Source organism: Ursus maritimus, unplaced genomic scaffold (assembly GCF_017311325.1).
Source record: "Ursus maritimus isolate PB19 unplaced genomic scaffold, ASM1731132v1 scaffold_23, whole genome shotgun sequence".
NCBI lineage: Eukaryota > Metazoa > Chordata > Mammalia > Carnivora > Ursidae > Ursus > Ursus maritimus.
The window spans coordinates 47068568-47094686 of record NW_024424786.1 but is presented as its reverse complement, the minus strand read 5'-3'; the positions used below and the strand labels follow the sequence as shown (position 1 = coordinate 47094686).

Genomic DNA, 26119 nt, shown 5'->3' with positions numbered 1-26119 from the left:
GCTTCTCAGGAGGCCCTCCCAGGGCCCCTAGTGCCTGCAGGAAGCTCTCAGCTCTTCCTGTCAGAAGCAAGAAAGGGACACCCGCTAGGCTGAGGGCAGCCAGCTTCTGTGGTTAGCTTGGCGGGGGCTGGCACGGGGCCTCTCCAGGCCTCCCAGGTGGTGCCGCCCCTGCTGGGATCCTGCCCGGAGTTCTCTGCGAGGCACAGGGAGATGCATGAGAAGCCTGAGGGCGATCACCCCGCTGACGGCACCCCCCCTTGCCATGTAGCATGTCCCACGGTACCTGATGTCTTCTCTGCTGGACGAGACCATCGAGGCCGTCGCTGCTGGTCTGAGCACTGCTGTGTATCAGCGCCCTGTGGCGCCCCGAGCCCCTGCCAAGCGCAGGAGGAGAGCAGGTAAGCCCAGGTGTGGTGGCTCGGCTGCGGGCTGTGTGCGTATGTCCCTAAGAAGCAGCAGGCCACGTGCTCGCCCCCCAGGAGCTTCACCCCTAGAGCCACGTCAGGTTCTGCAAGCTGGTTTTTCAGGTCACAGAAATACCGCACGGAAGCTCCTCCAGGCCAGGCGGGTCTGATGTGCTCTGTCTGTCTGTCTGAACAGCCACCGCAGGCCGTGAGGTCTGTGCGTGCACATCCGGGCGACTCCGCCGAGCCGTGTTTGGTCAGGAAGCGTTCCACAGGACTTTTTGGCAGGACTGCCCCTTTTCCCCCTGAATGCAACAGTGTACCAGGAAGACCCTGTTCTGGGCTTTTCTCTGTGGGAGCTGTTGAAATGATTAATCCACTGGTTTCTTGTCCTTTTCTGTGTTGGTTCTGGTGATTTTGTCCTAGTAAGTCCCATCCTTGCCTGGTATCAGTAGGTACCTTCTGGGGAGAAGCCCTGGGGTGGCGCGTGTCCAGGTCCTCACACACGTCCTCCCCGCCGAGCGTGGCGGTGGCTTCGAGTGTCAGGCTCTTGCGCCATTCTTCAGTTGGCCTGGGCTCCTATGGAGAGCTCTCCTTCTCCCCGTCGGTCATCCGTTTAAGTCACTGTGGCCTCGCGGATCTGAGGTCTTTTGGCATCAACTGTATTGATGCAGGTTTGACAGCGAGGACTCCCACCCCACCCAGCCCAGCCCTTCCCAGCCGGTGCCCCCGGCGCAGCCCTGGCATCCTTCTTCGCACTAGACGTTAGTTTTGCCTGTTTTCAGACTTTGTGTAACAAGACGTTCGTGAGATCTTGAACGCGTGTGCTGGTTTGTCACTCAGCGGTGTAGTTGTGTGTCCGTGATTGATTTGTTCCTGTTTGTTGTCGAGGAACATCAGCATTACACGAGCACGCCACAATTTGTTGACGCGGTTTCCTGCCGGGGTCACTTGGGTTGTGCTCTGTGCAAGGCTATTACAGACAGAGATGCTGCGGATGTTCTGAATGGCCTTGAATCAGTGTCTCGCAGCAGGTGTTTGGTTTCTCTTGGGGAAGGGGAAGACCGGACCGTGGGCTCATTGGGTAAAGGTGCGGCTAAGGTTACATGGTTCTCCACCCCCATCAGCAGCACGAGAGCCGAGTGCCGTACGTCCTCCCCAGCCCTGGGGATGGTTGCTGTCTGCGCCGTGCCTGTGGGCCTGTGTTGTGACCGTGGGCTCTGTGTGACGTGCCCTGCCTTGCCCTGTGTCCCCACTGCCGGGCCGGGACCCGGTGCTGTCCGGCTCTGTCGCTGGTGAAAATGCGGAGCGGCCGCGCTGTGCCTGTGCTGTGCCAAGGGTGGGGCAGAGCTGGGAGACCCACCGCGCCGGCGTTGACTTCATGTGAAGGCTATTAAGGGTTTACCTCTCGTTTCCCATCTGCGTCTCTAGTTTCTCGTGTCAGAAGTCCCACGTTTCAGTGCTAGCTCCTGCCGCCCGCTGCTCACCCCGTCTCCGTCCCCCAGAGAACGGCCTCAGAATAACACCTTCAGGTCTTGCCAGCGCTGTGGTTCGAGGCGGGACCAGAAGGGTTTCCTTTTGTCCCCAGCGCGTACCCCACTAAGGACAGGCCGCACCCCCGTTACCTGTGCTCAGGCAGCTGAGAATAGTGCTTCTGTCCTTGGTTATGCTTTGTTGACTTCATTTTGCCTGGTGGTTTTTGATTTTGGGGTCTTCTTTGGTTTTTTGCTTTGTTTTATTTTGGCTTTGCTGGTGAATTTTTTGTTTTTACAGACTTCTGTCAAACCTTTGGAGGCATAGGGAGAATCGAATAGTGAATCCCCACTCAGCCGTCCTGTGGCCTCCACTTCACTTCTGCACCCTCACCTGCTCCCTCCCACACTATTTGGAAGCAGACCCTTCATGTCATCGTCGTTTTACCTGGAGATACCTTATGTGTTTCTGAAAGACGCAGTCTTTTTTTCTTTCAACTGAAGCGCAGTGCCCTCGTGCCACCTGAGAAGGTGAACGGTGATTCCTCACGCCGTGAAATAGCGTGTCCGTGTCGAAGGTTCTGATTGTGTCATAAATGTGATAGAATTTTAAACCCTAGTTTATTTGAATCCAGACTGAACAAGATCCATGCAGCACTGGGGGCTGTGCCTGGTGAGTGTCCCTGCTCTTGACCGTGGAGGGAGCCAGGTGGCCGTCCGCGCCCCTCCCAGTCTGGCGGCCCACGGGCCATGCTCACCTGCCTGCAGCCTGTCAGCGGAGCCCAAGGTCCCTCGGCTTCAGCCGGACTCTTGTCTGGATCTGTGTTTGCAAGTCGCCTGCCTGCTTGTGGTGCTCCGCACTCAGCCCCGTGACCTCACGGAGGAAGGCGAGGAGAGGCTTTCCTCCCGCGCCGGCTGCTTCCCGGTCCTGCGGGGTTTGGGGACAACGAAGATCCAGGCCTTGGTTTGCTTCTCAGAAGCACCGAGGTGCAAGTAGCACCCTGCGCCGAGCTCAGTTCGGGTTGTCAGCCGCGTTCGGAACTCACGGATTTAGATACGTGTGATGTGTTAATGGCATACGTCACGAGGGCCGATCGCTCCGTCTCCGTGCAGTCCGCTCCTTCCACGCTGAAGCCCCTGTGGGTTTCCAGGGCGTGTTGGAGCGTCACGGAATGAGGGCCCCCCTTGAGCCCGTGGTAGCGTCCCTGAGGTGACTGACCAGGGCTGAGCCCCGGTGTTTGTGCGGTTTAAGCTTTAGGACCTGTTGGTAGAGTTGCGTGATAGGTGCTCTGTGGTTAGATCAAGTGGACACACGCCCGGGGCCATTTGTTTCATTTTACTCCGGACCATCAGGGTTGGTTGGTTGGTTTTTCATTTCGTTTTGTTACGTGACGATGTGAAATATTTCCTGGTGACAGAAGTCGGGTGTGCATGTTGCTCTGCACTGCCTTCCTTCCCCCTCTCGCTCCTCCATGGGGAGACACTGGTTTTTAAATTATGGCTTATTTCTCCGTGTAACAACCCCAAGCCAGTGCACACAGTTGTCTGTGTACCAGTTGTACGGTGCATCCTTGGGGGGACGCCCACGGGCTGGGCGGGGGGCCGCAGGGCACACAGGAAAGCACAGATTCTCAAAGTGCTTTTTGTAGGAAGACGGAAGAAAGTGTCGGGAAGAAGGAAGACGCAGTCCAGATCGTCTGTGAAAAGCAGGAGCTCCGGGACAGGGGCTAAGAGACGTCAGAGTCGCGTGAAGAAGAGAAAAGGGAGAAAGTCAAAGGTAGCCTTGGAGGGTAGTGTTCCCACTGTGCGGGTCAGTTCCCTTGTGCAGCCAGGTGGTGGGATGCACAGAAAAAGCCTCCTTGTTCTGTATTGACTTAGAGATCCCCTGATGAAAATGAACATTTCTGCAGCACACATTGAAGATGGGGCTGGGACAAGAGATTTTCCAGGACCCTTTGGAGCGGGACGTCCTGAGGGGTTGTGTATGACTCCTGGCATCCGAGGGGTGGGCCCCGTGCAGAGGGTCAGGCAGGCCAGAGGGTGTGGAGGCAGCAGGGCCATGGCCACCAGCTTGTCAGGGAGGCGAGCGGGTTGTTAGCTGGTGTGTGGGAGCCCACTGGGAGCTGGGAGGGTGGGGGAGAGTCGAGAGAGGGATGCCGGCTGGGACGTGCGACTGGGTTTTCAGCCTGAGTGGTCTTGTCCTGCCGGAGGTACTGGAGTGGGTCACCTGTGAGCACTGCCCACTTGAGGCTGTTCCTCGTCCTCCAGTTCTCTGGCCACCAGGTTTTCAGCGTGGGGCCCCTCCTTGTGTGTGTGCAGCCCGTGTCGCATGTCCCTGCTCCAAAGTATTGTCCTCACTGCAGCTCCGGGGAGGGATGCTGAAAGCACGTTAATGCGTGAAACATAAAGAGCTCAGTTGTGGCCATCGTTCAGGTGTTTGCCGCATCCATATGGGAATTTATACCCAAAATTGTTGTCATTGCCTGATGAATGTAAATGCGTACAGTTTACGCTTATGGAAGCCTACGCTTCCGTTTTACATGGAGTATGTGAGCAGCTGCTTTGGTGGTTTATTCCGGCGGAATTCCTGGAGGGATGGCCACACGTGGGCGCTGGTGGCACACCTGCGGGTCCCCTCAGCACCCCTCCGCAGGTGTCAAGTCAGTCATCACCTGGGTGGTTGGTCCTGCTGCTTGTGAATTTGTGCTCAGAATCGAACACGGCCTGCAGCGGGTGTGCCCGGTTCCTGCAGGTGCTTCTGCGGTGTGTAGATGGGGGATGTTGGGATGTGTTCGTTAGCTCTGTTGGCGTAACACCTTTAGAATGTTACCGTTACCCACGTGAAGCCCTTGGGCTCTGGTGTGGCATTTACGCAGCTTGCTGCGTGGTGTTTCTGGAGCCTTTAGCTCCCGTCTTGCTCATCATTCCTTTCCCTCTGGGACTTCGGTTCAGAATGAAGCCACAGCTCGCTCCCGCATTGCACGGACGCTGGGCCTCCGGGGTCCGGCCTGCGGAGCCTGCATCCCGTCTGTGCACAAGCCAGCAGACCCCTCTCTGGGGCTGATGCGTGCAGACATCGGAGTGGCCTCTCTGTCGCTCTTCGGAGATCCCTATGAGCTGGACCCCTTTGACAGGTAACTGCAGGGGGACCTTCCTCTTTTCTACATTGGCAGTGGCCTCAGATTTTGTGTTTGTACCATGAGGGTGACGATTCCTGACTCCTTTTCAGACTCACGTAGGTGGTGTGTAGAACTCTATACGTTCTCATCTGCTCACGTGGAGAAAGGTCTATCTTGCACGTGTGCTCCACCTGCCCTGTGCCCATTCAGAGGCTTGGGCACTTGCCAACAGGAAGCCACTCCATGGGTCCCATGTTCAGTGTGGGGGCACAGGTGCTGCCATGTGTGCAGTTGAGGAGGGGCTGGGGGTCTCCCTGGGCCTTCTGTGTGGGGTCACCGTTCCTTTGGCCCGTGTGTTCTCGCCAGCAGTGAAGAGCAGTCTGCGAACCCTGCTTCCCCTTTGAGCGCCAAGCGGAGGGTTCTGTCCCAGTCAGCGCTGCGTTCTCACCGGCCTGTGGCCAGGCCCGTGGCCATGGGGCTCTCCAGGTGTGTGCTGGGGTGGGGCCAGCGGGGCTCCAAATTGGCCTGGTGCTCCTCCTAGCCCGGGAGGAAGTGCTGCAGTCGAGGTCATGAGGATGGAGTGGCGGGCCACGGTCTGCCGGGCGCCAGCCGGGGGCGAGTAGCCACGTGTGCTTAGGCCGCCTCTGTCCCCCTCTGCCACGGAGCTGCTGTTGGCACTGCCACCCCCTGGCTGGATTGTTTCCTTCTGTTTCACCATCAAACAAACCAGCAACCCAGTGACACCGGTTAACAGCCTTGCTGTTGGTGGCAGTGGGGATCAGAAGCATCAGATGGTTTCACCTCCAAACAGCCTGCTTTCCTGTTGTCAGAGCTGCTGGATGGTCTGATGTGCTCCACATCTGGGGGCCCAGCAGGCAGCCTCTTCTACGTATGGCAGCCTGGACCTGGGGGGTGCCGGGGAGCTGGGGGGGCACCTGCCTGGCTCGAGGGTCTTGGGCTTGGGGAGGCAGCAGTGGGTCTGCACCTGCAGGAGGAGCGTTCCTGCTACGGCACCTGAGCCAGAAGTGGACGAGGCGCCCGTCCCAGACCTGGTGGGGAGCATCCTGTCGGGCCAGACCCTCCTGATGATGAATGGCGCGGACGTCATCATCCACCGGGACGGCTCCCTCAGCGCCAAGAGAGCAGGTGAGGTGGCTGCTGCACAAAGCCCAGCAGTGTCCGCGGGGACACCCTCTCTGCCTTGACACTCCGGGACGCTGCGGGGGTCATGTGACCCACCGGTTCTCCCTGTTTCTGAGCGAGCAGTAGATGAGACAGTTGGGGGACTGAGTGCCTTCTCAGTTCAAGATGGACGTGAAGGGGCGCAGTTTTCTGAGTTCTTTTTTTTTTTTTTTTAAGATTTTATTTATTTATTCGACAGAGATAGAGACAGCCAGCGAGAGAGGGAACACAAGCAGGGGGAGTGGGAGAGGAAGAAGCAGGCTCATAGCAGAAGAGCCTGATGTGGGGCTCGATCCCAGATCGCCAGGATCACGCCCTGAGCCGAAGGCAGATGCTTAACCGCTGTGCCACCCAGGCGCCCCCAGTTTTCTGAGTTCTGCTCCATTAATTCTACGTGCCTTTTTGAATGGAGTTTACAGGCTGATGGTTTAGGTGACGACAGGGTTTCAGGGCCAGCCCACAGACCCTCCATGGCCGTAATGTGGCTGGTGTGTGTTCTCACAGAGCCATGGAACCAGCCCCTGTGCAGCCCTCCCCCATGTATCCAGGCCCTGGAAGGTTTCTGTGGTGGGGGTTGCCCAGCCGTGGAGGATGGGGTAGGCTGTGCCCCTCCTGGCCCCCCCCCTTTGTGACAAGCATCTGTAACTGGCAGGGGCACTTTCCGTGGCCACAGAGCACAACTGTGAAACACAAGAGAAAGTACCCACAGTGGCAAGTGAGCCCCAGGCACTGTCCCCGGGCCCCCAGGTGCACAGAGGCCTAGCTCAGGGAGCAAGTGGAAATAGGCATTTATTTATTTATTTATTTATTTATTTGAGAGAGCAGGCGCACGAGCCAGGGGGGCGGAGGCAGAGGGAGAAGCAGGAGCCCCAGCCCGACACAGGGCTCGATCCCAGGACCGTGGGATCATGACCTGAGCCGGAGGCAGACGCTTCACCAACTGAGCCACCCAGATGCCCCGGGAATAGGCGTTTAAAAGCACAGCTTTTAGGAGAAAGCCATTGTGATCTGAGTGAGACGATGGACTGCGCTTCATAAAGGGGGTGGTGGGGACTGATGGCCACTCGCCCTCTTGTCTTTCAGCACCTGTTTCCTTCCCTCGGAGCACAGGCGGCTTGTCCCAAGCAGGGAAGCTCCCTGGGCCTGGGGCCTGCCTGCAGCCCAGAGCGCCGCACTCAGGAAGTGGGCTGCAGAGCGTGGGGCTGAGCTGTTATGGCGGGCCAGCGCCCTCCCGTGTCCCCGCGCTCACGGCTGGGGCGACTGTGAGACTGGACTCGTCAGTGACCCCTCCGTCCGGTCACACTCAGAACCTGTCAGGCGTGTGCGGGCCTGGCTTAAAGCCGAGAGACAAGCCCCGATGTGATGGTGACGGCCGGCACACTCTGCCCCCCAGCTCTGCATCCTCAAAGACCTCTGGTAGCTGTTCTCACTTGCCACCTGCCGGCGTGCTGCTGGGCCAGGCCCTGAAGCCAGCTCCCAGGAGGCCCGACATCTCTGAGCTACCGAGGATACCAAAGGTCAGGAGGGAGGACAGCGGTGGCAGACAGGGGGATGTGGCCCCCACCAGCGAGCAGCGTGCTGAGATCCCCAGCTCCTGCATCAGCCGGCTCACGGGCAGGGAGGGCCCTGGGCAGCCTGGCCATGGTGCCCGAGCAGAGGGCGAACCCAGCAGCAGGGGCCCACAAGAGCCTGGCCCGCACTCAGGGGGCGGCTCCCAGTCCCCTGCCTCGCTGGGACCCTCGAAGGGGAAGGGTGTCAGCTCGACCTTCGAGAGCTTCAGGATCAATATTCCCGGGAACACGGCACATTCCGGCAGACTCTGCAACCCTGGCTTTTGTAACACGTTCCGGCCTGTCGACAATAAGGTGCAAAGGAAAGAGAACCCCTCGCCCCTGTTCTCCATCAGGAAGACCAAACAGCTCAAGAGTGAGATCTACGACCCCTTTGACCCCACAGGCTCCGACTCCAGTTCTGCCGGCAGCAGCCCTGAGCGCCTGGGCTCTGGCCTCCTGCCCTCTGAGATCACACGCACCATCTCCATCAATAGCCCAAAGGCCCCAACGTTGCAGACTGTGCGCTGCGTCACCTCCTACACGGTGGAGACTGTCTTTGGGACGGAGCCCGAGCCCTCTCAGGGGCCTTCCTCCAGCGGGCTCGAGCTCCGGGGCGCGGGGGCTGCTGAGGGGACCTCCGACCTGGAGTGCGAGGGGCTGGGCAAAGGGGCTGCCGAGGGCCAGGGCTCAGCCTCCCGGGCACAGAGGCTGTCCCCACAGGAGCCTTGGGAAGATAAGGACCAGCTGCCCTGCAGTACCTTCTTTGGCTCCGAGGAGCGGACGGTGACCTGTGTGACTGTAGCAGAGCCAGAGGCCCCGCCCAGCCCGGACGCACTGCAGACGACCACCCACAGGATCGTGGAGCTGAGGTCCCCATCCTGCTCCCGCTCCACGTCCAGCTCCCGTGGCAGGAAGAAAGCCAAGAGGAAGCGGGCCAGTGCCAGGGAGCACAGGAGGACCCGCTCGGGCTCCCGCTCAGGTTCCCGCTCTGGGGACAGGAGCTCACGGTCGGCGTCACCACCAGTGGGTGAGGACCACCCCAAGAGGCAGCAGACCAAGTCCCGGGGCCAGAGGTCTTCCAGCGACCACTCCAGCAGCCACGAGCGAGCCAAGCGGAAGAAGGCAAAGGATGAGGGCAGGAGGAGGAAGAGGGACTCCTGGAGCCATGGCCGGCGGCGGTCCAGGTCCCGCTCAGGCAGCCCCGGCAGCTCCTCCCACGAACGCAGGGAGAGCAGAAGGAGGAAGCGGAGGCGGTCAGGGTCCAGGTCTCGGGGGAGGGAGTGCTCACCCCCCAGCAGCCTGGAGAGAGGCCGGAGGCACCGGCACCCGCGGGAGAGGAGCTGGGAGCGGCCCCGAACCAGGTGGGGTTCCCATGAGAGGAGGAAGCGTAGGTCCAGGTCACCAAGGTCGCCAAGCACAGAGCATAGGTCCCGGGAGCATCAGCGCCCTCGATCCCATGAGAAGCGGCCGAGGCCTCGCTCCCCAGAGAAGAAGTTGGCACCGGCTCCCCAGGAGGAGCAGAAGCCTGACAGGGAGCAGCCAGCCAGGCCACCGGCCTCAGTACTGGCCTCAGTGGGAGCAGACGCCTCCCCGGCGGAGGCCGAAGCCCACAAGGCGGTTCCAGAGGCACCAGCGGAGTGTCCACCCGAGGACCTTGATTACGGCGACTCTGTTGAGGCGGGGCACGTCTTCGAGGATTTTTCCAGCGAAGCCTTCTTCATGCAGCTGGATGACATGAGTTCCCCACCCTCCCCGGAGAGCACAGACTCCTCCCCAGAGCGAGCCTTCCCGCCCAACCCTCCCGTGCCCCTGGCCAGCCGGCCACAGGATACCAGCCTGGCCGTGGCTGTCATCAGGCGGGAGGTGTCGCTGATCCACGGTGAAGATGCCGCGCAGCCCCCGCCCCGGGCTCCGGGCCCCGAGGAGAAGCCCCCGCTCCAGCAGGACGCAGCTGGGGCTGCCGTGCTGCCCAGCACCCTGGGGAGCCAGCCTGGGGGCGGGGTGCCCGTGGGGAAGGAGGAAGGCCCCTCTCAGACCCCCTTGCTGCGGGCTAAAGCCCTGGTGAAGAGAGTCACCTGGAACCTCCAGGAGGCAGAGAGCGGTGCCCCTGCCGAGGACCGAGGCCTGCGTGAGTAGGGTGTTCCCGCGGGCACTCCTGGGGGTGGACCGGGGCAGCGTGGGAGGATGGCCCCGAGTGGCCACTGGTGTGTGGGGGGGGTTGCACGGGACCTCTTTGGTCACTCAGGCAGCGTAGGCTATGAGGCAGGGAGGTGGCTGCAGCCTGGCCTGTGGTCCTTGCTGCTGGGATGCTTTTCTGGAATTTTCCAGCCAGGAAGCAGCTTCTGGCCCAGGGTGGCCACAGAGCACCCACCTCCCCTATGTTGGCCCTCAGGGACGCCGCTTCACCGGCCCCAGAAGCCCCGGGAAGGGGTCTGGGAAACAGAAGACATGGGCCCCTCGGTGGGGTTCCAGCAGGCATCCTTCTCTGAGCTCCCTCCGCCTGGTTATGCACTTCCAGAGTCTGGCTTCCCCGACGCTGAGCCTTCTCAGGTGGGTGCCTGGGCTGGAGGGATGTGGTCTGGCGCCAGGCCACACGGGCTGTGCCGGGCTGGGGCTGAGGACTTCCCTCTCTGGCCGGGGCTCTTCCTGCCGTGGGGGTGGGAGTGCTGCCCTGAGCCGTCTGCCTTTCTGTCCAGGTTTATACCCCCAACCTGCCTCCCGCCCCAGCTCTGCCCGTGAGCCTCCCGCCATACGCAGCAGCCAGCCAGCCCACAGTCCAGTTTATCCTGCAGGGGAGCCTTCCCCTGGCGAGCTGCGGGGTCTCACAGAGCCCGGCCCCAGCGCCCACCGCCCTGACCACAGCCGCCGAGCCAGCCTGTTACGCCACTGGCGCCAGCAACTCCGAGGAGAGGACGGCCGCTCCCAGGCCTGCCGCCGCAGAGAAGGCCAAGAACGAGGAGGTGAGTGGGGCCGCCCCCCCGTGCGCGGGCTGCGCGGCCCCCAGGCAGGGCGGTCACACGCGCGCTTCCCGCAGTACCTGAAGAAGCTGCACGTGCAGGAGCGGGCGGTGGAGGAGGTGAAGCTGGCCATCAAGCCCTTCTACCAGAGGAGGGACGTGACCAAGCAGGAGTACAAGGACATCCTTCGCAAGGCCGTGCAGAAGGTGGGTGCGGGTGGGTGGTCCGTGCTGCGTCCCGCTGACCCAGACCCTCGGTACCGGCCCAGGGTGGTGCGGCCAGAGGCCACTGCCGTCCTCCTGTCACGGGAGCACGTGGACGCGCGGGGTGAGTAAGCGTCGGTGTTTGTGAGGGGACGGACCGCGTCCCTGTTGCTTGTCGAGTGGGCGAGTAACAGGTGCATAATGCTTGCAAGTGGGAAAGCAAGAGCCCGGGAGCTGGACGGTTCTCAGGCCCGGGGCATCAGGGCCTGATCTGTGGCACGCTGGCCACACGTCTCCGGCTGCCGTGTGAGGCGGCCCCAGCAGGGGGATGTGCGTCGTGCTGTGCGTCTTGTGATGGGGACCCCGTGGACGTCCGGGTCATTTGTGCCTCTCCCCCACGCCCCCAGATATGCCACAGCAAGAGCGGAGAGATCAACCCCGTGAAGGTGGGCAACCTGGTCAAGGCCTATGTGGACAAGTACAGACACATGCGCCGGCACCGGAGGGCCGAGGCCGGCGAGGAGGCGCCTGCCCAGGGCACCGAGAGCTGAGGCCGGGCGCGCCGGCCCCCGTCCCCGAGTGGTTCTGTTGGAGTGGCAGTAGCAGAAACCTCTGAAGACACCCAGCCAGCACTCCTGTATTCAGGGTTCCCGTGATCACATATGGTCTGTGCACCTGTCCTGCTCACAGTTTAAAACTGGACTTTTTTATATGTATATTATAGATACACACTGTTTCCATTGTGTTCTAATTTATCAAAAATGGATTATCTTTAGAAACTTCTTGATTGACTCAGTACTTGAAAGGCGAAGCCTTTGGTGATCAGCAGGGAGCTGGGGGTGGAAGGAGCTCCTTGACCCTTCTCACGGATGGCCTGATTTTATTTTCTAGAGGAACAAGGGAAGGCCATTGCCCACTTTTCTGTTACTCTGCTCTGTACACGACACTCACGTTTGCCGCCTCCCACGAGGCAGAGTGCAGTGTTAGTGGATTTGGGAGGCGGGGGTGGGGGCGCCTGCGCATGGCACAGAGTTGGCCATTCCTGATGCCCCTCTCCCCAGCACACCTGCGAGAGCAAACATCTGCTGTCCCCAGAGCATTTTGTATTCTTTAAGTAGAGTTTGTTGGCTCTAAAGTGTGTGGCCTGTTTCTTCATTGTGAAGACAGCGGAGAGCGGGTGGGTGCAGCGGTGGTCACCTCCCTTGCTGGGCCTGTAGGTCTTGTGGGCTCCCAGGAGGTCTGTGGTGCCCCTTCTGAGCTCCAGCCCCAACCCTGAGCCCGCCCCGGGTCAGGACACCAGCACTGAGTCTCAAGTCCTTTTTATTAGCTTGAAGAGAGGGGTGTGGCCCTCAGGCCGGCTGCCCCACCTCCATGAGGAAGTGCTCAAGGTCTTCGTAGAGGCTGTTGGAGCTGGACAGGCAGAGGCCGAGGCTGCTGCTGTCCAGGGAGGACACCCCTTCTCGCTGCACGCACTCCAGGTGCGCCCGGCACAGCCGTGGCTCCAGCTGTGGGGAGGGTGTCGTCAGGCCGGACGGGGGCTGCATGCAGCCTTGCCCCCAGGACCCCATGCCTCACCTTCACCAGGACCAGGCTCTTCTCCTTGGGCCTCCCAGCTGACAGGTCCTGCCCAAAGCCCAGGTAGATGGTGTAGTGTGGGGAGCCCCGACGCCGGCGAGCCCGGAACTCCATCATCTCTGCAGGATAGGACTGCGGTGAGCAGGGCCCAGCAGGACAGGACGGGGTGGGGACCACACGGCCCCACATCACATGCATCACTGACCTCGGAAGAAGGTGCCGAAGTCGAAGATGGGGGTGTCCTGGTTCCTTTGCAGCAGGCGGGGGGGTATGGAGGGGCTGGCGGAGGCTGGAGGCGCACGACCCCCACATAGACTTGCATTTGCCCGGCGCCCGGGCCCACAGCGCTGCCCTGAACTCCAGCTGCAGCCCAGGGGCCACGTGCTGCAGCAGCTTCTCGGTGTAGTGCAGCTGCTTCTGGTCAGGGAGCTTCAGGCGCCAGAGCTCGGGAGAAGCACCGTGCCTGGAGCGCTGTGGCCGTACAACATTGGAACTTGGAGAGTCCGTACAGGAGCACAAAGCTGGGGTGCCACACCACCTCCTGCAAGCACCGGTGGCACCTTGTACATGATGTACATCCGGGCCTGAGGCTGGAAGCTCTACTGGGCTGCTGGGGAGGCGTGAGCACTGAGCCCTGGACAAGTCCTGCTCACACTGCACTGGGGGGCAGGGCTCCGTCCCTCGAGAGGGCTGCCAGGGCTCCAGGGCTGCATCTGGGAGGAAGGCTGGAGCTGGCACCTGGTCCCCCAGCCTCTCCCTCCCTCACGCACCCCCCTCCCCAGCTCCTCTCACCTGTCACCTGGGCCTGGTGCATGGGGGCCAGCTCTACTGCCCTTGGCAGGGATGGCTCCATTTCCGGGAGCTCTGGGCCTGAGGAGGAGAATGACGGTTGGGAACAGCTGTGTGGGCCCAGCCACCCCCCACCTTCTCCCTCTCCACAAGGACTCTGCCATCCTGCCTGCTCCTCCCCCCTGGCATGGAGCCCTGCAAGGCCGAGCACCCCCATCCGACACAGCCTCTCACCAGGAGCCTCTGGGGGGGCTGGCTCCGCCCCCCATGCAGCTTCCAGCAGATGGTCCTCCAGGCAGCTCTGCTGTAGAGCCTGGAGCAAGAGGTCCCCAGCGTTGCCAGCTGGGCTAAAGAGGGGGCTTGGGGCACATGGCTCAGGTCTCAGCCCGAGCCCTGGGCTCTCACCAGCGTCTCCTGCCAGGCATGACCTAGGAAACCCACCCTGCGGGGAAAGAGAGGGCCAGCGTAAGCAGCTCCCCAGCCCCAGTGAGAAGTGGCAGCCCCACCTGGGAGCAAGGAGGGCAGAACAATCTTACCATCGAGGGCAGGGCATCTTCAAGGGCCTTCTCCTCCCCCTGGTGAATGCCCGCACCTTCCGACGGAGAATTGGGATCGGGAGAGTGTGGGATGAGACTCTGGAGTGGGCCATTTGGGTATGCACTCCCCACCATTAATCCCAGCAGGCCAAATCAGCTTCCCCCCCACCCCCCAACAGCCTGGCACCAGCCTCTTCCAGGCCAGTTTCTGAAAGCACGAATCTGCTCCAGAGGCTGTCTCCAGGACAGAGCAGAGTCCCTGTGCCCCTCAGCACCGTGTCTCTGCCCTCCCCTGGGGCGCCTCACCTCTCCACCCCAGCTTGGAGCTGAGCCCGTACACTTTATGCGGGTCAGTGGGGTCCCCCGAGCTGTCTTGCAGCATCACGAAACGCTGCGTGCTGCGTAGCGCACAGCGGAAGTTGGTTTTCCAGCTGGCACGGAGTGTGCGCTCAAGGGTCAACTGGTCACCGCCGCTGCTGCTGCTGGGCGGCCACCTGCCGCGCGCGACAGCCCAGGCCTGGGGAGAGGGATAGAAGGTGTGAGCCTGGGGGCGCGGGGCAGGGCCGGGGCCGGCCCTCCCCCACCCCCGACTGGGCGAGGGTCCCACCTTGAAGATGCGTGAATCCGCCTCCCCCAGGTCTTTCCGCGCGAAGTGCTTCCAGGGCACGCGGAAGCGCGTGCGGGCCGCGTCCAGCCACCGCAGGCCTTCGTATCGGCCGCTGCTGACCTCCCCCAGAAGCCAGTCTCCGAACAGCAGGCGCGGGGGGCCCCTGCGGGTGGGGCGACGGGCCGGGTCAGGGTGCGGGCGGCCAGGTGGTGTGGCCGCGCACCCGGGTGGCGGGACGGGCGCTCACCTCTCCGGAGCCTCGGCCATCGCTCCCTGCAAAGCACTGGCGCGGAGAGGCAGGTGGGCCCTCGGCGGGGTGGGGGGAGTCAGCACAGGTGGGGAGCGCCGCTCGCGCGTGGCCCCGCTGTCACAGGTGTCCGACCACAGCCGCGGCGGGGGGGTGATGGCCACGGCGTTGCCGACGTGTGAGGCTCTGGGCAGCCGTGGCACCGGTGTGACCACGGTGTGCGGGCGCACACAGGAAGGCACCGGTGTTGAGCCGGCGCCCAGACCCGGGCGGGAGGGCGCTGGCGGGGCCCTGCGGAGACAGCACCAGATCGGCCGCTGGCTGGGGCGTGCCCGGGGCGCCGGGAAAGCGAAACCGCGCGCGCCGGGAAAGCGAAACCTAAGCCCTAAGCCGGGAGGTGAGGGCTCCGTCGGCGGGGCAACCCCCACCTTTCCATCCCGCCCCGACGCCCGGAACGACCCACGCGGTCACCGCCCTGCGCTGCCCCGCTCTCGCGCTCCACGCGGGCCAGGGGCTCCGAGTACCTGCGTGCCGGGCCGTCCGGGCGGGAACGTTCGCGTCCCCGAGAGGCCGGGAGCAAGCGCTTTTATGGGGACGCGCCGGGGGGCGGGCCGGAGCTGCAGGGGCCGCCGAGGAAGTCACGTGCTCTGGCGGCCGGTTCCGTGTGTTGGGGGGAAGGACGAGTTCCCCAGGCCCCCCGCTCCGGTTCCTGGGTACCCGCGGGGGGCGTGCAGGGATGGCAGGAGTGGCCGGTCCTGCGGGGTTCAGTCACTCCTCTCCCTCAAGGAGCACCCCCTGCACATGCAGGGTCAGGGCAGGGGGCCACTGGCAGCTAATGGGGGTGGAGAGGCAGTGGGGTAAGCTGAAGACCCCTCACAAAACCAGGCTCTTCTTTTTTCCAGGAAAGTGGGTCATGGACGAGGGCGTGGGGCAAGTGGCAGCCCTACCGTTTGGATTTTTTCTTTTTCTTTTTTTAAGTAGCTCCACGCCCAGACTGGAGCCCAACCTGTGGCTCTCACCATCAAGACCCCAGCTGAGATCAAGAGTGGGGCGCTCAACCAAGTGAACCAGCTCAGCACCCCACTGGGATTTTTTTTTTTTAAGATTTATTTATTAGAGAGCTTGTGAGCAGGCGAGCAGAGGGGGAGGGTCTCCACGTGGACTCCCTGCCGACTGTGGAGCCCTACCCTGGCTGGATGCCCGGAGCCTGAGACCATGACCCCATGACCCAAGCAGAAATCCAGAGTGAGTCCACTGGGTAATGACGGAGCCAACCAGGCGCCCCCACACCACCGCCTTTGGAATCTTAATGAGAATTGTTCAGACAAGAATACTCATGTACCCCTGAGGACAAGGCATTTGGAAAGGAATTCGTGCTGCCTTTTCATTAGGAAAAACACCAATGACCTACAAGGGACAGTGTGGTGGCGGTCAGGGAGGAAGTCCTGCCTGCGGTCCTCCCCTGAGGAAGCCAGAAGAGGGGGCTCTGTCCCCCACTCTGTGGCTCTGGTTCCCCTCACGGCCCTGGCCCTGGCCAACCTGCCCCACCTGCCAGCCTGGCCCATGACCTGTAGCTGCCACTCCCAGGTCCTGTCACTCGGGCGAGCCCCTGCACCGAGCCACAGGTCACAGGCCAGGTGCCTCTTCCCACCGACCCCTGGGTGTTTACTGCCCCCACACGACCTCACAGTCCCACTGGCTGTAACCCCCTGGAAGGTCTCCAGGGAACTTGCTCTCCAAAATGAGTGTTCCTGAGAGTGGCGCCTCAGTTTCCCCCAGGCCAAGAATCTCCATGGCAGGTGGGGAGGTGAGGGATCCGCAGGGCAGGGTGCCCCCTCCTCCGCCCGGCCATGGCTAGACCAGGAGAGGAACTTCTCCCCAACAGCTGGCACTAGCCTGGGAAGCCCCCCGGGCAGGCGCAGCAGGTGGTTTACGGGAAATGGCGCTGCGCTCCAGGCAGGGGCAGGGGGAGGTCCCAGCGCGCACCCGGCGCGGCCGCGGCGGACCCGGGGACTGGCGGGGGAGGGGGGGCACACCGTCACCTCCCACGGCCGGCAGCTGCTGGGGGCGGAGGGGGGGAGTGCTGCGCATCCCGGCCGCCGACTCGCGCGCAGAGAGCTTGGAAATTGTCGCTTTATTGTGCGCGGTGGCGTGGGGGCGAGCGGCCGGCCGACCTCAGGTCCGACCGGCCGGGGAGCCGAGGAGCCGAGGAGCTGAGCTAGACGTAGGTGGAGCCGGCGCCCGGCGCGTCGTCGTGGGGATCCGCATCCGCGTCCTCGTCGCTGCTGGCCTCGCTGCCAGAGTCGGCGGCGCGGGCCGTGTCCGAGGCGGGCGAGTTCAGAACCACCACGTCCGCCTCAGCGCCGATGTCCTCCCCGAACCACACGGCCTTGTAGCCGCCCTCAGGCCGCCGCTCCTTGGTCAGGATGGACCTCACCGCCGCCGGGCCGTCTCCATCGCGGGCCACCTCAGGGGACTCTGAGGCAGGGCGAGGGGCCGCGGTGCTGGGGGGCTCTGGGGGCGCAGGCTCCGGGGGCTCCGGGGGCTCCGGAGCCGCAGCCCGAGTGGGGCCGGGTGAGGAGTGGGGAGCCGGCGCCCAGTTGGCCTCTTGGGGGGCAACGAAGGCCTGGTTGTCAAAGCTGAGGGGCTTGCGCTCCTGGGGAGGGGACAGGGACAGTCAGGGCATCAACCGGGACCCCCGGCCTGGGCTGGGACCCCCACCCCTGGTGCCCTCCCCAGAGACAAGGATCCAGGTTAGTCCTTCCTATCTCTCTGCCTCTTTTGGCCTCCTCCCCATTTTGCGGACTGTGACATCTACACCCCGTCTTTCCTCACCTCTGCTCCCCCTCCTGCCCCTTCTCTGTCTCCCTCTCCATCTATCCTTGGCACTGTTCTCACCTGCCTACCCCCGTCTCTCCCTCTCCATCTGCCCCTCTCCAGTCCTGGCCCCCCAACCCCCTAGGGCCTCACCAGATCTTTCCCGGAGCAACACTTGAGCTGTTGGCCGTAGTGCTTGTGGACCAGGATGAGGAGGGCAATGAGAGCCAGAAGCAGCAGCGCGCCCAGCACCCCGCCCAGGGCCGCCATGTCCACGACAGAGAAGCGCCGGTCCTCAGCTTGGCTGACTCCGGGCTCGCCGTCCCCCGAAGTGCTGCCTCCTCCGATCTGGGGTGGCCCTGCCAGCAACACCACCGCCCGCTTACCGTCAGCACCCCAAGCACTTCCTGTGCCCACCTGCACCAGGCTCTGGGAGCCCTGACAACAAGCTGAGGTTCTGGGGAATAGCACCACTCTGCCCCAGCCGAGGGGCTGTGCGTTCCCAGGGGCCCTTGGGGAGGCCAGGCTGCTGAAGGGAGGGAGGGGAGATGGGGGTCAGTGCCCACCAGCTCCCCGTGCAAGGCAGGGGTCCAGCACCATAGGAAGGGCCATGAAGGCCGTGCTGGGGCCGGTGGAGACAAGGGCCTGGAATCGTAGGGCCCCCCGGACCCCAAATCTGGCTCCTGCCCCATCCTCCATACACCTTCTCCAGTTTACCTTGTTGGGGCCCCCAGAACCTGTCTCTGCCCAGACCAGAGCAGACCCCCCTGGGATTTCATGGTCAGTGTGGTCAGGCTGGGCCCCCCTGGGCTGGGCCCTGCCCTCCTGTGACTCCCAGGTCCACCCAGAGTACGAGTCAGGGGGCGGAAGGGCGACTCTGGGGCAAATGGGAGGTGCTACCTGAGGGCTGTGGGGTCCCGCTGGGCCCAGGGGGCATCGTCTGAGAGGGTCCTGGGTTCAGCGTCTCTGTCGAGCCCCCACTGGGCGAGGCTGATGGGAGGAAGGTGCTGGTTCCCACACTGGGGGACCCTCCGGGCGTCGATGAGGCAGGTGGCCTCAGAGTTGTGCTTGAGGGGGGATGTGGGCCAGGGCCTCCCCCAGGGCTGGTCGTAGAGGGTCCCTGAGAGGGCGCCGGGGGCCTGGGGGCTTCCGAAGTGGTGCTGCTCGAGGGCCTGGTTGTTCCTCCAGTCTCTGGGGATGTGGGGGTCTCTGGGGGGGCTGAGGGACCTGGGGGCCAGGGACAGGACTCGGGCTTGCCTCTGCCGCCAGCGTGCCTGCCCCAGGGAAGCCACCGCCCTGGCAGGAAGCCTTCCCTGAGCCGTCGCCTGCGGTGTGTCCGGCCGAGGCTCACCTGTGGGGGTGGGCTCCTCCCGCTCCAGCACCTGTATCTCCACCACTGTGGTCGCTGTGCCTGCGGTCACCGTGTTATTGGCCTCGACCTGGAGCAGAAAGGGGGCTTGTCCCTCGCAGGCCACGCCTTAACCCGGCCCCTTGGCGATGCCCCCCTGCCCTTACCTCTGCGTAGAAGACCCCCACATCGGCCAGCAGGGCGGCAGTCAGCACGGTCTCGCCATCCATCCGGAAGTTGGTGTTATTGGTGACGCGGTACGTGATGGCGGAGTTGAGGTCCTAGACACGGCCCAGTGAGTCCCGGGCCCGGCTGCCCCCGTGACCCCCCGACCCACCCGCAGTGGGGCTGCTGCCTACCGGAAAGTCAGGGTCCTGGGCCCAGATCCTCAGAGGCTGGGCGGGGGCGGTGGCGTCTTTGACCTCCACGCCAGCTCCAGAGCCTCGTGCCACAGTGCCGTGGTACCGGCTCTCGGGGAAGTGGGGCGGGCTCCCGGTGGCATTTCGGGCCTCGATTGTGACCCAGGTCACGGAGTAGCGGGCGTGGTCTGCCTGCTCGCCCTGGGGTGGGGGAGGCCTCAGTGACCCGCGGGGTCCTTGAAGGACAAGTTCTACAGCCTGAGCGAGGCTCAGGAAGGGCCATGGAGGCCTGGCCAGGGCACCCACCTTGACCAGCAGACTGAAGGTCTTTGGGCTGGGGACACTTCTGGTCATGGTGAGGTTGCCCGAGTCAGTGTCAATGGCAAATGTGCCATCTTCTTGTCCTGCAAGGATGGTGGGAAGGCTCGGCCTCTTGCTCCCTCCAGTGGCCTGAGGGCTAGGGTCCCCGCTGGCTCTGCCCACATGGCAAGTCCCCTGGGGTTTCCTCAGGCCAAGGTGGGGAGGACGTGCAGGATGGAGAGAGAAGCAGGGGTCTGGCCCGCACTCACCCATCATAATGCTGTAGAGGATACGCTGGTTGATGCCCTGATCCCCGTCCACGGCGTGGATGGGCCCAGGACGTAGGATGAGGGAAGCTGGCTGCAGGGACAAGGACAGGAGGAGACACTGTGGGGCTGGTGTGACGCCAGCCCCCCTCCCGCTCCCCTCAAGGGGAAGTCGTCCCTCGCAGGATTGCCCACCACACCCCTTGGGATCCGTGGCTACTGAGTTCATTTGCTCCAAGACATCTGATTGCATCTGAATGACAGGCGTTCCAAGAGCGAGCACACACGCGGGACAGGGAGAGGTCACGCGGAGTCTGGACTCGGGCCGCTCGGTAGGGCAGGAGGCCCTGGAGCCCGTGTCCAGGCGCCGCTGTCTCCCGGTGCCTCCGTGGGCCTCTCGGGTCAGAGAGGGGATGTCAGCTGGTCAGAGAGGCAGCTGCCCCCTGGAGCACCACCATGGCCCCTCATGCCGCCACCCTCAGCCCACTTTGCTGGGTCCCCAAGGCGCTGCCGGGCCCTGCCCCGGGACAGCCACGCCTGTGCGCCCCCTCTACGCTCAGAGGGCTTGTTCCCACTCACCACCATGTGGTTGGGTGGGATTGGCTTTCGAAGGAACGTTCATGTGAAAATCACAACCAAATTTGGCCTAATGGCACCCAGGCCTCGTCCCTGATGGCCATCCGGCCCCTCCCTGCCCCCAGTACCAGTTTGTGCCCCGTGGGGACAGCCCCACGGTACTCGGCGTTGATGCAGACGTAAGGGTCTGAATAGGTACAGGGCAGGAACCAGGGGGGGCGAAGGTCAGCAGGCTGCACCTCCAGGACCAAGGTGGCCGTGGCCGTGTGGCTGGGCTGCACATTTTCCTCCTGCGTGTCCTGCAATCGCGGAGCCCGGCTGGATCAGGCCTGGGGGTCCGGGGCTGGGGGCAGCTTGGGTGGGGGCCTGAGCTCCGGGCCTACTCACCCGCACCAGCAGCCGGAAGGTCATGCTCTGCCACGTGTAGAAGTCCAGCGTCCGGTCCAGCCGCAGAGCGGGCAGGTTGGTACCCACCAAGGAGAAGAAGTCACGGGCGCCCTGGGGAGGAGGGGCTGGGACTCAGCTTGGGACGCTGGGAGGACACAGAGGGGGACTGGCCGAAGGGCGGGTCTGGAGCTGGTGTAGGGGTCACTGACCGGGGTCACCTCCTGGAGGGTATAGAAGAGTACGTCGTCCTTGTCGAGGTCCTGGGCCTCCAGTTCCGTCTCAGGGATGACCGTGGTGTTCACTTTAGTGTCCTGGGGGGTGCAGGGGGGGTGGTCTGGCTATGCCCTTGACCCCCGTGGACGGAGCCCTGAGGCCAAGCCCCTGGCCCCTCACCCCTGGCCGTCTCACTCACCTCGGGGATATTCTCCACCTTGACTTCAAAGGGGAACTTGGGCGGGTTGTCATTGATGTCCAGCACGAACACGAACACTCTCAGCTGGGTCACCTGCGGGGTCGGCGTGGCTCAGCAGGGTGCTCGGGACGGCCTGGGGCACAGCTCAGACAGAGCCGCCTGCCCAGGGCCCCCCCCCACAGACCGCGGTCGGCACTCCCGCAGCGCTCACGGCGGGCGGCCAACCAGCACAGGTGCTGGGCGGGGGTGGGGCGCCCCGCAAAATCCCACATGAGAACAGTGGTAAAACAGTCGAACTGCTTCGAAAATAATTCTCAAAGAAAAAGGAAGAGAGAAAGGAGAACCCATAGATTGAAAGAGACTTAAGAGGGGCGGCCAGCTGGCTCAGCGGGAGGAGGCGACTCTGACCTTGGGTTGTGAGTTCGAGCCCCATGTTGGGGGTAGGCCTTACTTAACAAGCAGTGTAGAAAGGGGAGAAGGAAGGGGGGAGGCAGGGAGGCGCGTAGGGGAAGGAGCAGCCGGCCCCAGTAGGTGGGCTGTGCTGGGGTGTCTGCGACTTTGGGGAAGGGGGGATATCAGGTATCCCCTGATACCGAGGAGTTCCTTGTTGCAGGTGGCCACAGTGCCGTGGTGGTAAGAAGGGTCCCTATCTTTTAGAGATTCATCCTGAGATCTCCGTGGGCCATGTGCTGTGCCGTCCTTGGGCGCCCACAGGCTCCGAGCACAGGAGGCCGAGCTGACAGGGGTGTGGGGGCTGGGCTCACAGCTTAGCGCAGAGTGGTCAGTGCCTCTCTGAGAAGGTGACTTTGGAGTGAAGACGTGAGACAGTGAGAGGGGGAGGCCGAGGCACATCTGCGGGAAGGGTTCTAGGCCGGGGTTGGGTTGGGGTCTGGGCACCTGGCTTGCCCACCGCACAATCCATTTGGCCCCGACTCTGAGTGAGAAAGCAGCCGGGGGTGTCCCCTTGCTCGATCACAGCATTGTGCCACACTAAGAGTGGACTGGCCAAGGCCAAGAGCAGAGTGAGCAGACAAGTTGACAGTTGGAAGTTTCCAGAAAGGAGATGCTGGTGGCCCAGACTCTGGTTGGTTTGGAGTCCAGCTTGAGGCAGAGCTCACAGACTTGCTGACAGAGACGTGAGCGAGGGAACTGGCAGGCTGAGGTGCCTTCCATGTCGGGGGGTCTGGGGTTGGGGGTCTCTGCGTCTCAGGGCAGAATCTGGGCTGGAGGAAGTGTGGGCGCCAACACAGGAGGGACACTTGAAAACATACCACAGGGTGGGGTCACCAGGGAGTGGCCCTGGACCGGGCCGAGCCGGGCACAGAGGTCCGAGCCTGGAGCGCATTGACGTCACAGGCTGAGGGTGGCAACACGGGGGCCGGGGGGTTTGGGGTACTCACCACGGTGTTACCACTCCTGCACTCCAGGTGCGCCTCCAGCATTGTGTTCTCCTGAGGGGGCAGATGGGTGTCGGGGATCACCTGCCCAGCTGACCACAGCACGCCGTCCCCACGTCACAAGTGAGGAAACAGGCAGACAGGGTCCCCAGGATCCGTGCTAAGTCCAGAGGGCCTTGCGGGCCCAGGCAGCTCCATCCCCCCACAGCCCTACCCGCCTTGGGGCCCAAGAGGGGTCAGTCATTGCCTGGGGGGCACAGAGGCCCCAGGACCCCTGGAACGCCCTTGTCCGGGGAGGGGTGCGGGTGGCCGCACAGGTCCTGGGGAAGGTGAGCCGCCCGGCAGCCCCCGTGGGTGCCCTGCCCAGGCCTGCCGTCTGCACCTCGTAGTCGGGAGTGACGTTGAGAAACAGCTGAGTCCCCTGGATCCGGAACGCGTAGGGGGTGGACGACGGTCCGAGGGTCACCTGCTGGCCCGCAGGGACATCGATGTCCGTCAGGGGCCCGCTCAGATTCGTGTTCTCCTGGACTTCGAAGATGGCGTTGCTCACAGAGCAGACTGGAGAGTTGGAGAGGGAGGGTCAGTGCCCTGCCAGCGCCCGCCCGCCTGCCGCCCTGCCCACTGCCCCTGCCCCGCGGGTACCCTGGGCCTGGGCCATGGCCGTGAGCAGTGGCAGCAGCAGGGCCCAAGCCCCCATCTCGGAGGCCGTCCGCCGGCCAGACCCTCTGAGCAGCTGGCTGCCGCTGGTGGTGGCGTCTCAGCCTGGGCGACCTTCGCCCCTGCCGGGCACCGCCCCACCTTATGATCTTTTACCAGCCACGGCCTCCACCAAGGGGGCTCCCGCTGGCCGCCTGGCCAGGCCTAGCCTACTGCTGGGAGGGGGAGACCTGGCGGTTCCCCACCAGAGCTGCGCCACAGGCGGGGACCCACGGCGACTCAGCTCTCAGACACCGAGGCACGAACGGAAGGTGCTCAGGGCACCATGGGCCTGGGGATGAGGCTGCGGGGCGTGGCTGGGCCGGCAGAAGCTGGGGCAGGGGCTGAGGGGACGGGGGTGGGGACTGGGGCAGGGGCTCAGCCCTGGCTTCTGTGTTTGCTGTACCCACCCACCCCCCAACCCCGGCTGCCCCTCTGCTGGCCTCTTCTGCCAGAATCATCTTGCAGCAAGGTTCAGGCCCCAGGTGTTCCTCCAGGTGTCCGCTCCAGGTCCACCTCCTCTCCCCACACCAACCATCTAGGTCTGTCTGCAAGGAAAAGGCTGTTTGTGTCCTGGGGTCACCCTGCCTTTCCTGGAAACAAGCCAGTTTCCTCCAAGGGTGTGGGGTGGGCCGGGCCGCAGAGATGGGGTGGCTGTGCATCAGGGGGCTGTTGAGAGCTCCTGGGGGGAACCCAGGTCCCTATGGGTTCTGGGTTGACGGAGGGGTTCCTGGCAAGGCTCCTCAGCCTAGGCCCCCACCTGCCCTACTCCAAGGGCCCCCCAAGCCCTCAGCAGCAGCGGGGGAGAGGCCACTGGCCGGGGACACGAGGGAGGGGCTGCTGTGACAATGGGGGCTGTGGCCCTTCCCCCTCTAGGCCTTTGCTTGGCTGCTCTGCCCGCCTGCCCCAGGCTCCTGGCATTGGCACATGTGTGGGTGGTGCCTGCGTGGCTTCCGGAGACCCCAGCTCCCCTTGGGGTATCATCACCGTCCCCATTCCACAGGCTCAGAGCGGTGGAGCCATTTGAGACCACATAGCCTGGAGCAGGAGCCGAGACATAGCTTCCATCCTCTCTGGAGGGGACACCTGGGCCCCCGGAGACACCTGGCCGGTCACCGCTTCCTGCTCGAGCCTCCTTGCCCCCTAACTTCCTCCCCCCACCTGCTCCGCACACTGACAGGACACGTGGCCTCTGGGGCAGATGTCCTGTGCTCCCCACCCACCCATCCACCCAGAGCCCCCGAGTGTTTGCCAATGCAGGGTTGCAGATGGGTCTCTGGGGACCTCGGTCAAAGGGACCGGAGAGATAAGGGAGGTGAGGCACCCCACTTGCTTCCCAGGTTTAAAGGGCAGCTGGGTGTGGCCACAGTCCCAGGAGCCACGGTCAGGGCCCTCCTGCATTCTGACAGCACTGCCCTGGGAGATGGCGCAGAGTGAGCTCACGGGGCCAGAGTTTGAATTCCTCCTTTATTGGTGACACGTGCAGCCCCCCCTCCTCCTCCCCACCCCCTCCCCGGCCAGGCTCCACTCCGTGGCCCTTGCAGTGGCAGCCGCAGCGGGAAGTTCCTTCTTCCTCAGGGCCTCCTCTGTGTCCCCTTCACAGCAGGGATGGCTGGCTCTGAAAACGAGGTCCCAGACCCGGATCCAGGAGGCAGCTGGGGAGACCAGGCCTGATCCAGGGGGTCCCTCAGGGGCATCCTGTGCAGACAGCCAGGTTAGGGGCTGCAGGCTGCTGCCCACCTGGGGAAACTGGGCCTCCTCTGTCACAGGCACCGTTTCACCTTCCCAGACCCCTGGCCCCCTGCTGTGTCCGTTCCTGCCACTCACCCAGGGTGCCCCCGGGGACCACAGGGCGGGTGTGGGGCAGGAGCTGGCGGCAGAGGCGGGGTGTGTGTGTGTGTGTGTGTGCTCACCAGGCCTGCAGGGTGGGCGTGTCCGGCCAGTGTGGGCAGAGGCGGCCCTCAGCCGACTTGGTCCAGCTCGTGCTGTTCTCTGTGTCCTGCTCGCTGCCCCCCAACCCCAAGTCAGAGTTAGTTCTGGAGGTGGAGGGCCCCCACAGCCCGCAGGTGTCCCCCGCTCTCAGAGGCAGCGCCCGCAGCCCCTCACCTGCGCTTCCCCACCAGGCCCTGGAGCAGCCGCTGCAGCCGTGCGCTGTCCCGCAGGCGGCTGAGCTCGCTGGTGAACGTCCCGTCCGAGTGCCGCGGGGCCCTGGGGAAGGGATGGCGGGACCGCGGGCCGTTTCAGGGCCAGGCGAGGGGCGGGGGGGTTCGAGGAGCGGCCTGGGTCGGGACCCGCACGAGCTCACCTGGGGGCGCGGGGAGGCGCAGCAGAACAGACGCAGGCAGCAGCAGCAGCAGCAGGGGCGGGATGGCCATGGTGGGCGCGCCGGGGGTGCTGAGCGCTGCTGCCGCCGCCCGAGCCCCGCGCGGCCCCTTTATAGCGCCCAGCAGCCGCGCGGGCGGGCCGCCCCTCATCGATCCACCTGGAAGGTCAGGGCCACCCACCCAGCTGTCGCCCCGGCCGGCCGCCCGCCCCCATCGCCGCATCGGCGCCCCTTGGCTGGCTGGGGGGTGGGGGAGGAGAGCGCTGCGCCGGGGCGCGGACGCGCGGGCCCGCGGGGGTCAGGGAGGGAGGCCCTCGGGGGCGGAGGGACATCCCGGCGAGCCTGCAGCGGGAACAGCATGTGCAAAGCCTCCGAGCCTTGCCTGCAAGCTCTTCGAGGCGCAGTGGGGCCGGGCTGGGGAGATGCGGGACCCTTTTAGCGCTGGGCGCAGGGGGCGGAGCGCCTCCAAGACGGGCTCGGGAGGAGCTGGGCGAGGGTGGAGGCCGGAGAGGCCGACGCGGCCCCAGAGCCGCGGACTCCGCTGGAAAGACTCCACCGGCGGTGGGAGTAGGGGACGCTGGGCCTGTGTGCCTA

The 26119-nt window shown here is 64.0% G+C and overlaps 4 protein-coding genes across 8 annotated transcripts in view; 1 reads left to right on the top strand and 3 right to left on the bottom strand.

Moving 5' to 3' along the window:
• The window catches only part of PHRF1 (PHD and ring finger domains 1), a 29646-nt gene extending 17621 nt beyond the window's left edge, over positions 1-12025 (top strand). For 2 of the 5 annotated variants that reach the window (XM_040639739.1, XM_040639740.1), the window contains exons 10-19: positions 269-398; positions 3526-3653; positions 4829-5010; positions 5362-5481; positions 5987-6141; positions 7261-9858; positions 10123-10280; positions 10427-10690; positions 10765-10893; positions 11298-12025. In XM_040639739.1, coding sequence (XP_040495673.1) covers positions 269-398; positions 3526-3653; positions 4829-5010; positions 5362-5481; positions 5987-6141; positions 7261-9858; positions 10123-10280; positions 10427-10690; positions 10765-10893; positions 11298-11441 — 4008 coding nt within the window. In that variant the 3' untranslated portion in view covers positions 11442-12025. The remainder of the gene's footprint in view (positions 1-268; positions 399-3525; positions 3654-4828; positions 5011-5361; positions 5482-5986; positions 6142-7260; positions 9859-10122; positions 10281-10426; positions 10691-10764; positions 10894-11297) is intronic. The other 3 variants (XM_040639741.1, XM_040639743.1, XM_040639742.1) reach the window with 3 other exon arrangements.
• Positions 12026-12193: 168 nt separating this feature from the next.
• IRF7 (interferon regulatory factor 7) lies at positions 12194-15310 on the bottom strand. The gene is given in 11 exon segments (XM_040638802.1): positions 12194-12395; positions 12466-12584; positions 12671-12768; positions 12770-13178; positions 13258-13335; positions 13489-13696; positions 13791-13846; positions 14097-14307; positions 14398-14560; positions 14645-14935; positions 15169-15310. Coding segments are annotated over 10 exon segments (1518 nt in total). The 5' UTR covers positions 14665-14935; positions 15169-15310; the 3' UTR covers positions 12194-12239.
• A 1552-nt stretch (positions 15311-16862) lies between these two features.
• Positions 16863-23203, bottom strand: CDHR5 (cadherin related family member 5). The gene is made up of 16 exons (XM_040638801.1): positions 23149-23203; positions 22889-23064; positions 22510-22560; positions 21110-21202; positions 20907-21008; positions 20698-20808; positions 20439-20609; positions 19738-19828; positions 19475-19572; positions 19169-19369; positions 18977-19090; positions 18813-18900; positions 18362-18652; positions 18059-18204; positions 17615-17899; positions 16863-17300 (listed from the first exon to the last, which is right to left on the bottom strand). Exons 1-16 carry the CDS (start codon positions 23201-23203, stop codon positions 16863-16865), a joined length of 2511 nt encoding a protein of 836 aa, XP_040494735.1.
• Positions 23204-24660: 1457 nt separating this feature from the next.
• On the bottom strand, positions 24661-25676 carry SCT (secretin). The gene is made up of 4 exons (XM_040638800.1): positions 25508-25676; positions 25309-25444; positions 25116-25208; positions 24661-24900 (listed from the first exon to the last, which is right to left on the bottom strand). The coding sequence occupies exons 1-4, from the start codon at positions 25674-25676 to the stop codon at positions 24777-24779; spliced, it is 522 nt and encodes a 173-aa protein (XP_040494734.1). The 3' UTR covers positions 24661-24776.
• Positions 25677-26119: the final 443 nt, after the last annotated feature.

Excerpts from the sequence above, each read along its gene's own strand:
- CDHR5 (XM_040638801.1), bottom strand. The coding sequence starts at position 23,203 with ATGGGGGCTTGGGCCCTGCTGCTGCCACTGCTCACGGCCATGGCCCAG. Across the intron at positions 19,370-19,474 it reads CCTTCAGTCTGCTGGTCAAG|GGCGAGCAGGCAGACCACGC; the intron begins GTGGGTGCCCTG and ends CCCCCACCCCAG. Across the intron at positions 19,091-19,168 it reads CCCAGGACCCTGACTTTCCG|GACCTCAACTCCGCCATCAC; the intron begins GTAGGCAGCAGC and ends GGCCGTGTCTAG.
- SCT (XM_040638800.1), bottom strand. The coding sequence starts at position 25,676 with ATGAGGGGCGGCCCGCCCGCGCGGCTGCTGGGCGCTATAAAGGGGCCG. Across the intron at positions 25,445-25,507 it reads GCGCCTCCCCGCGCCCCCAG|GAAACGGCCCGCGGTCCCGC; the intron begins GTGAGCTCGTGC and ends TCGCCTGGCCCT. Across the intron at positions 25,209-25,308 it reads GGCCTGGTGGGGAAGCGCAG|CGAGCAGGACACAGAGAACA; the intron begins GTGAGGGGCTGC and ends GTTGGGGGGCAG.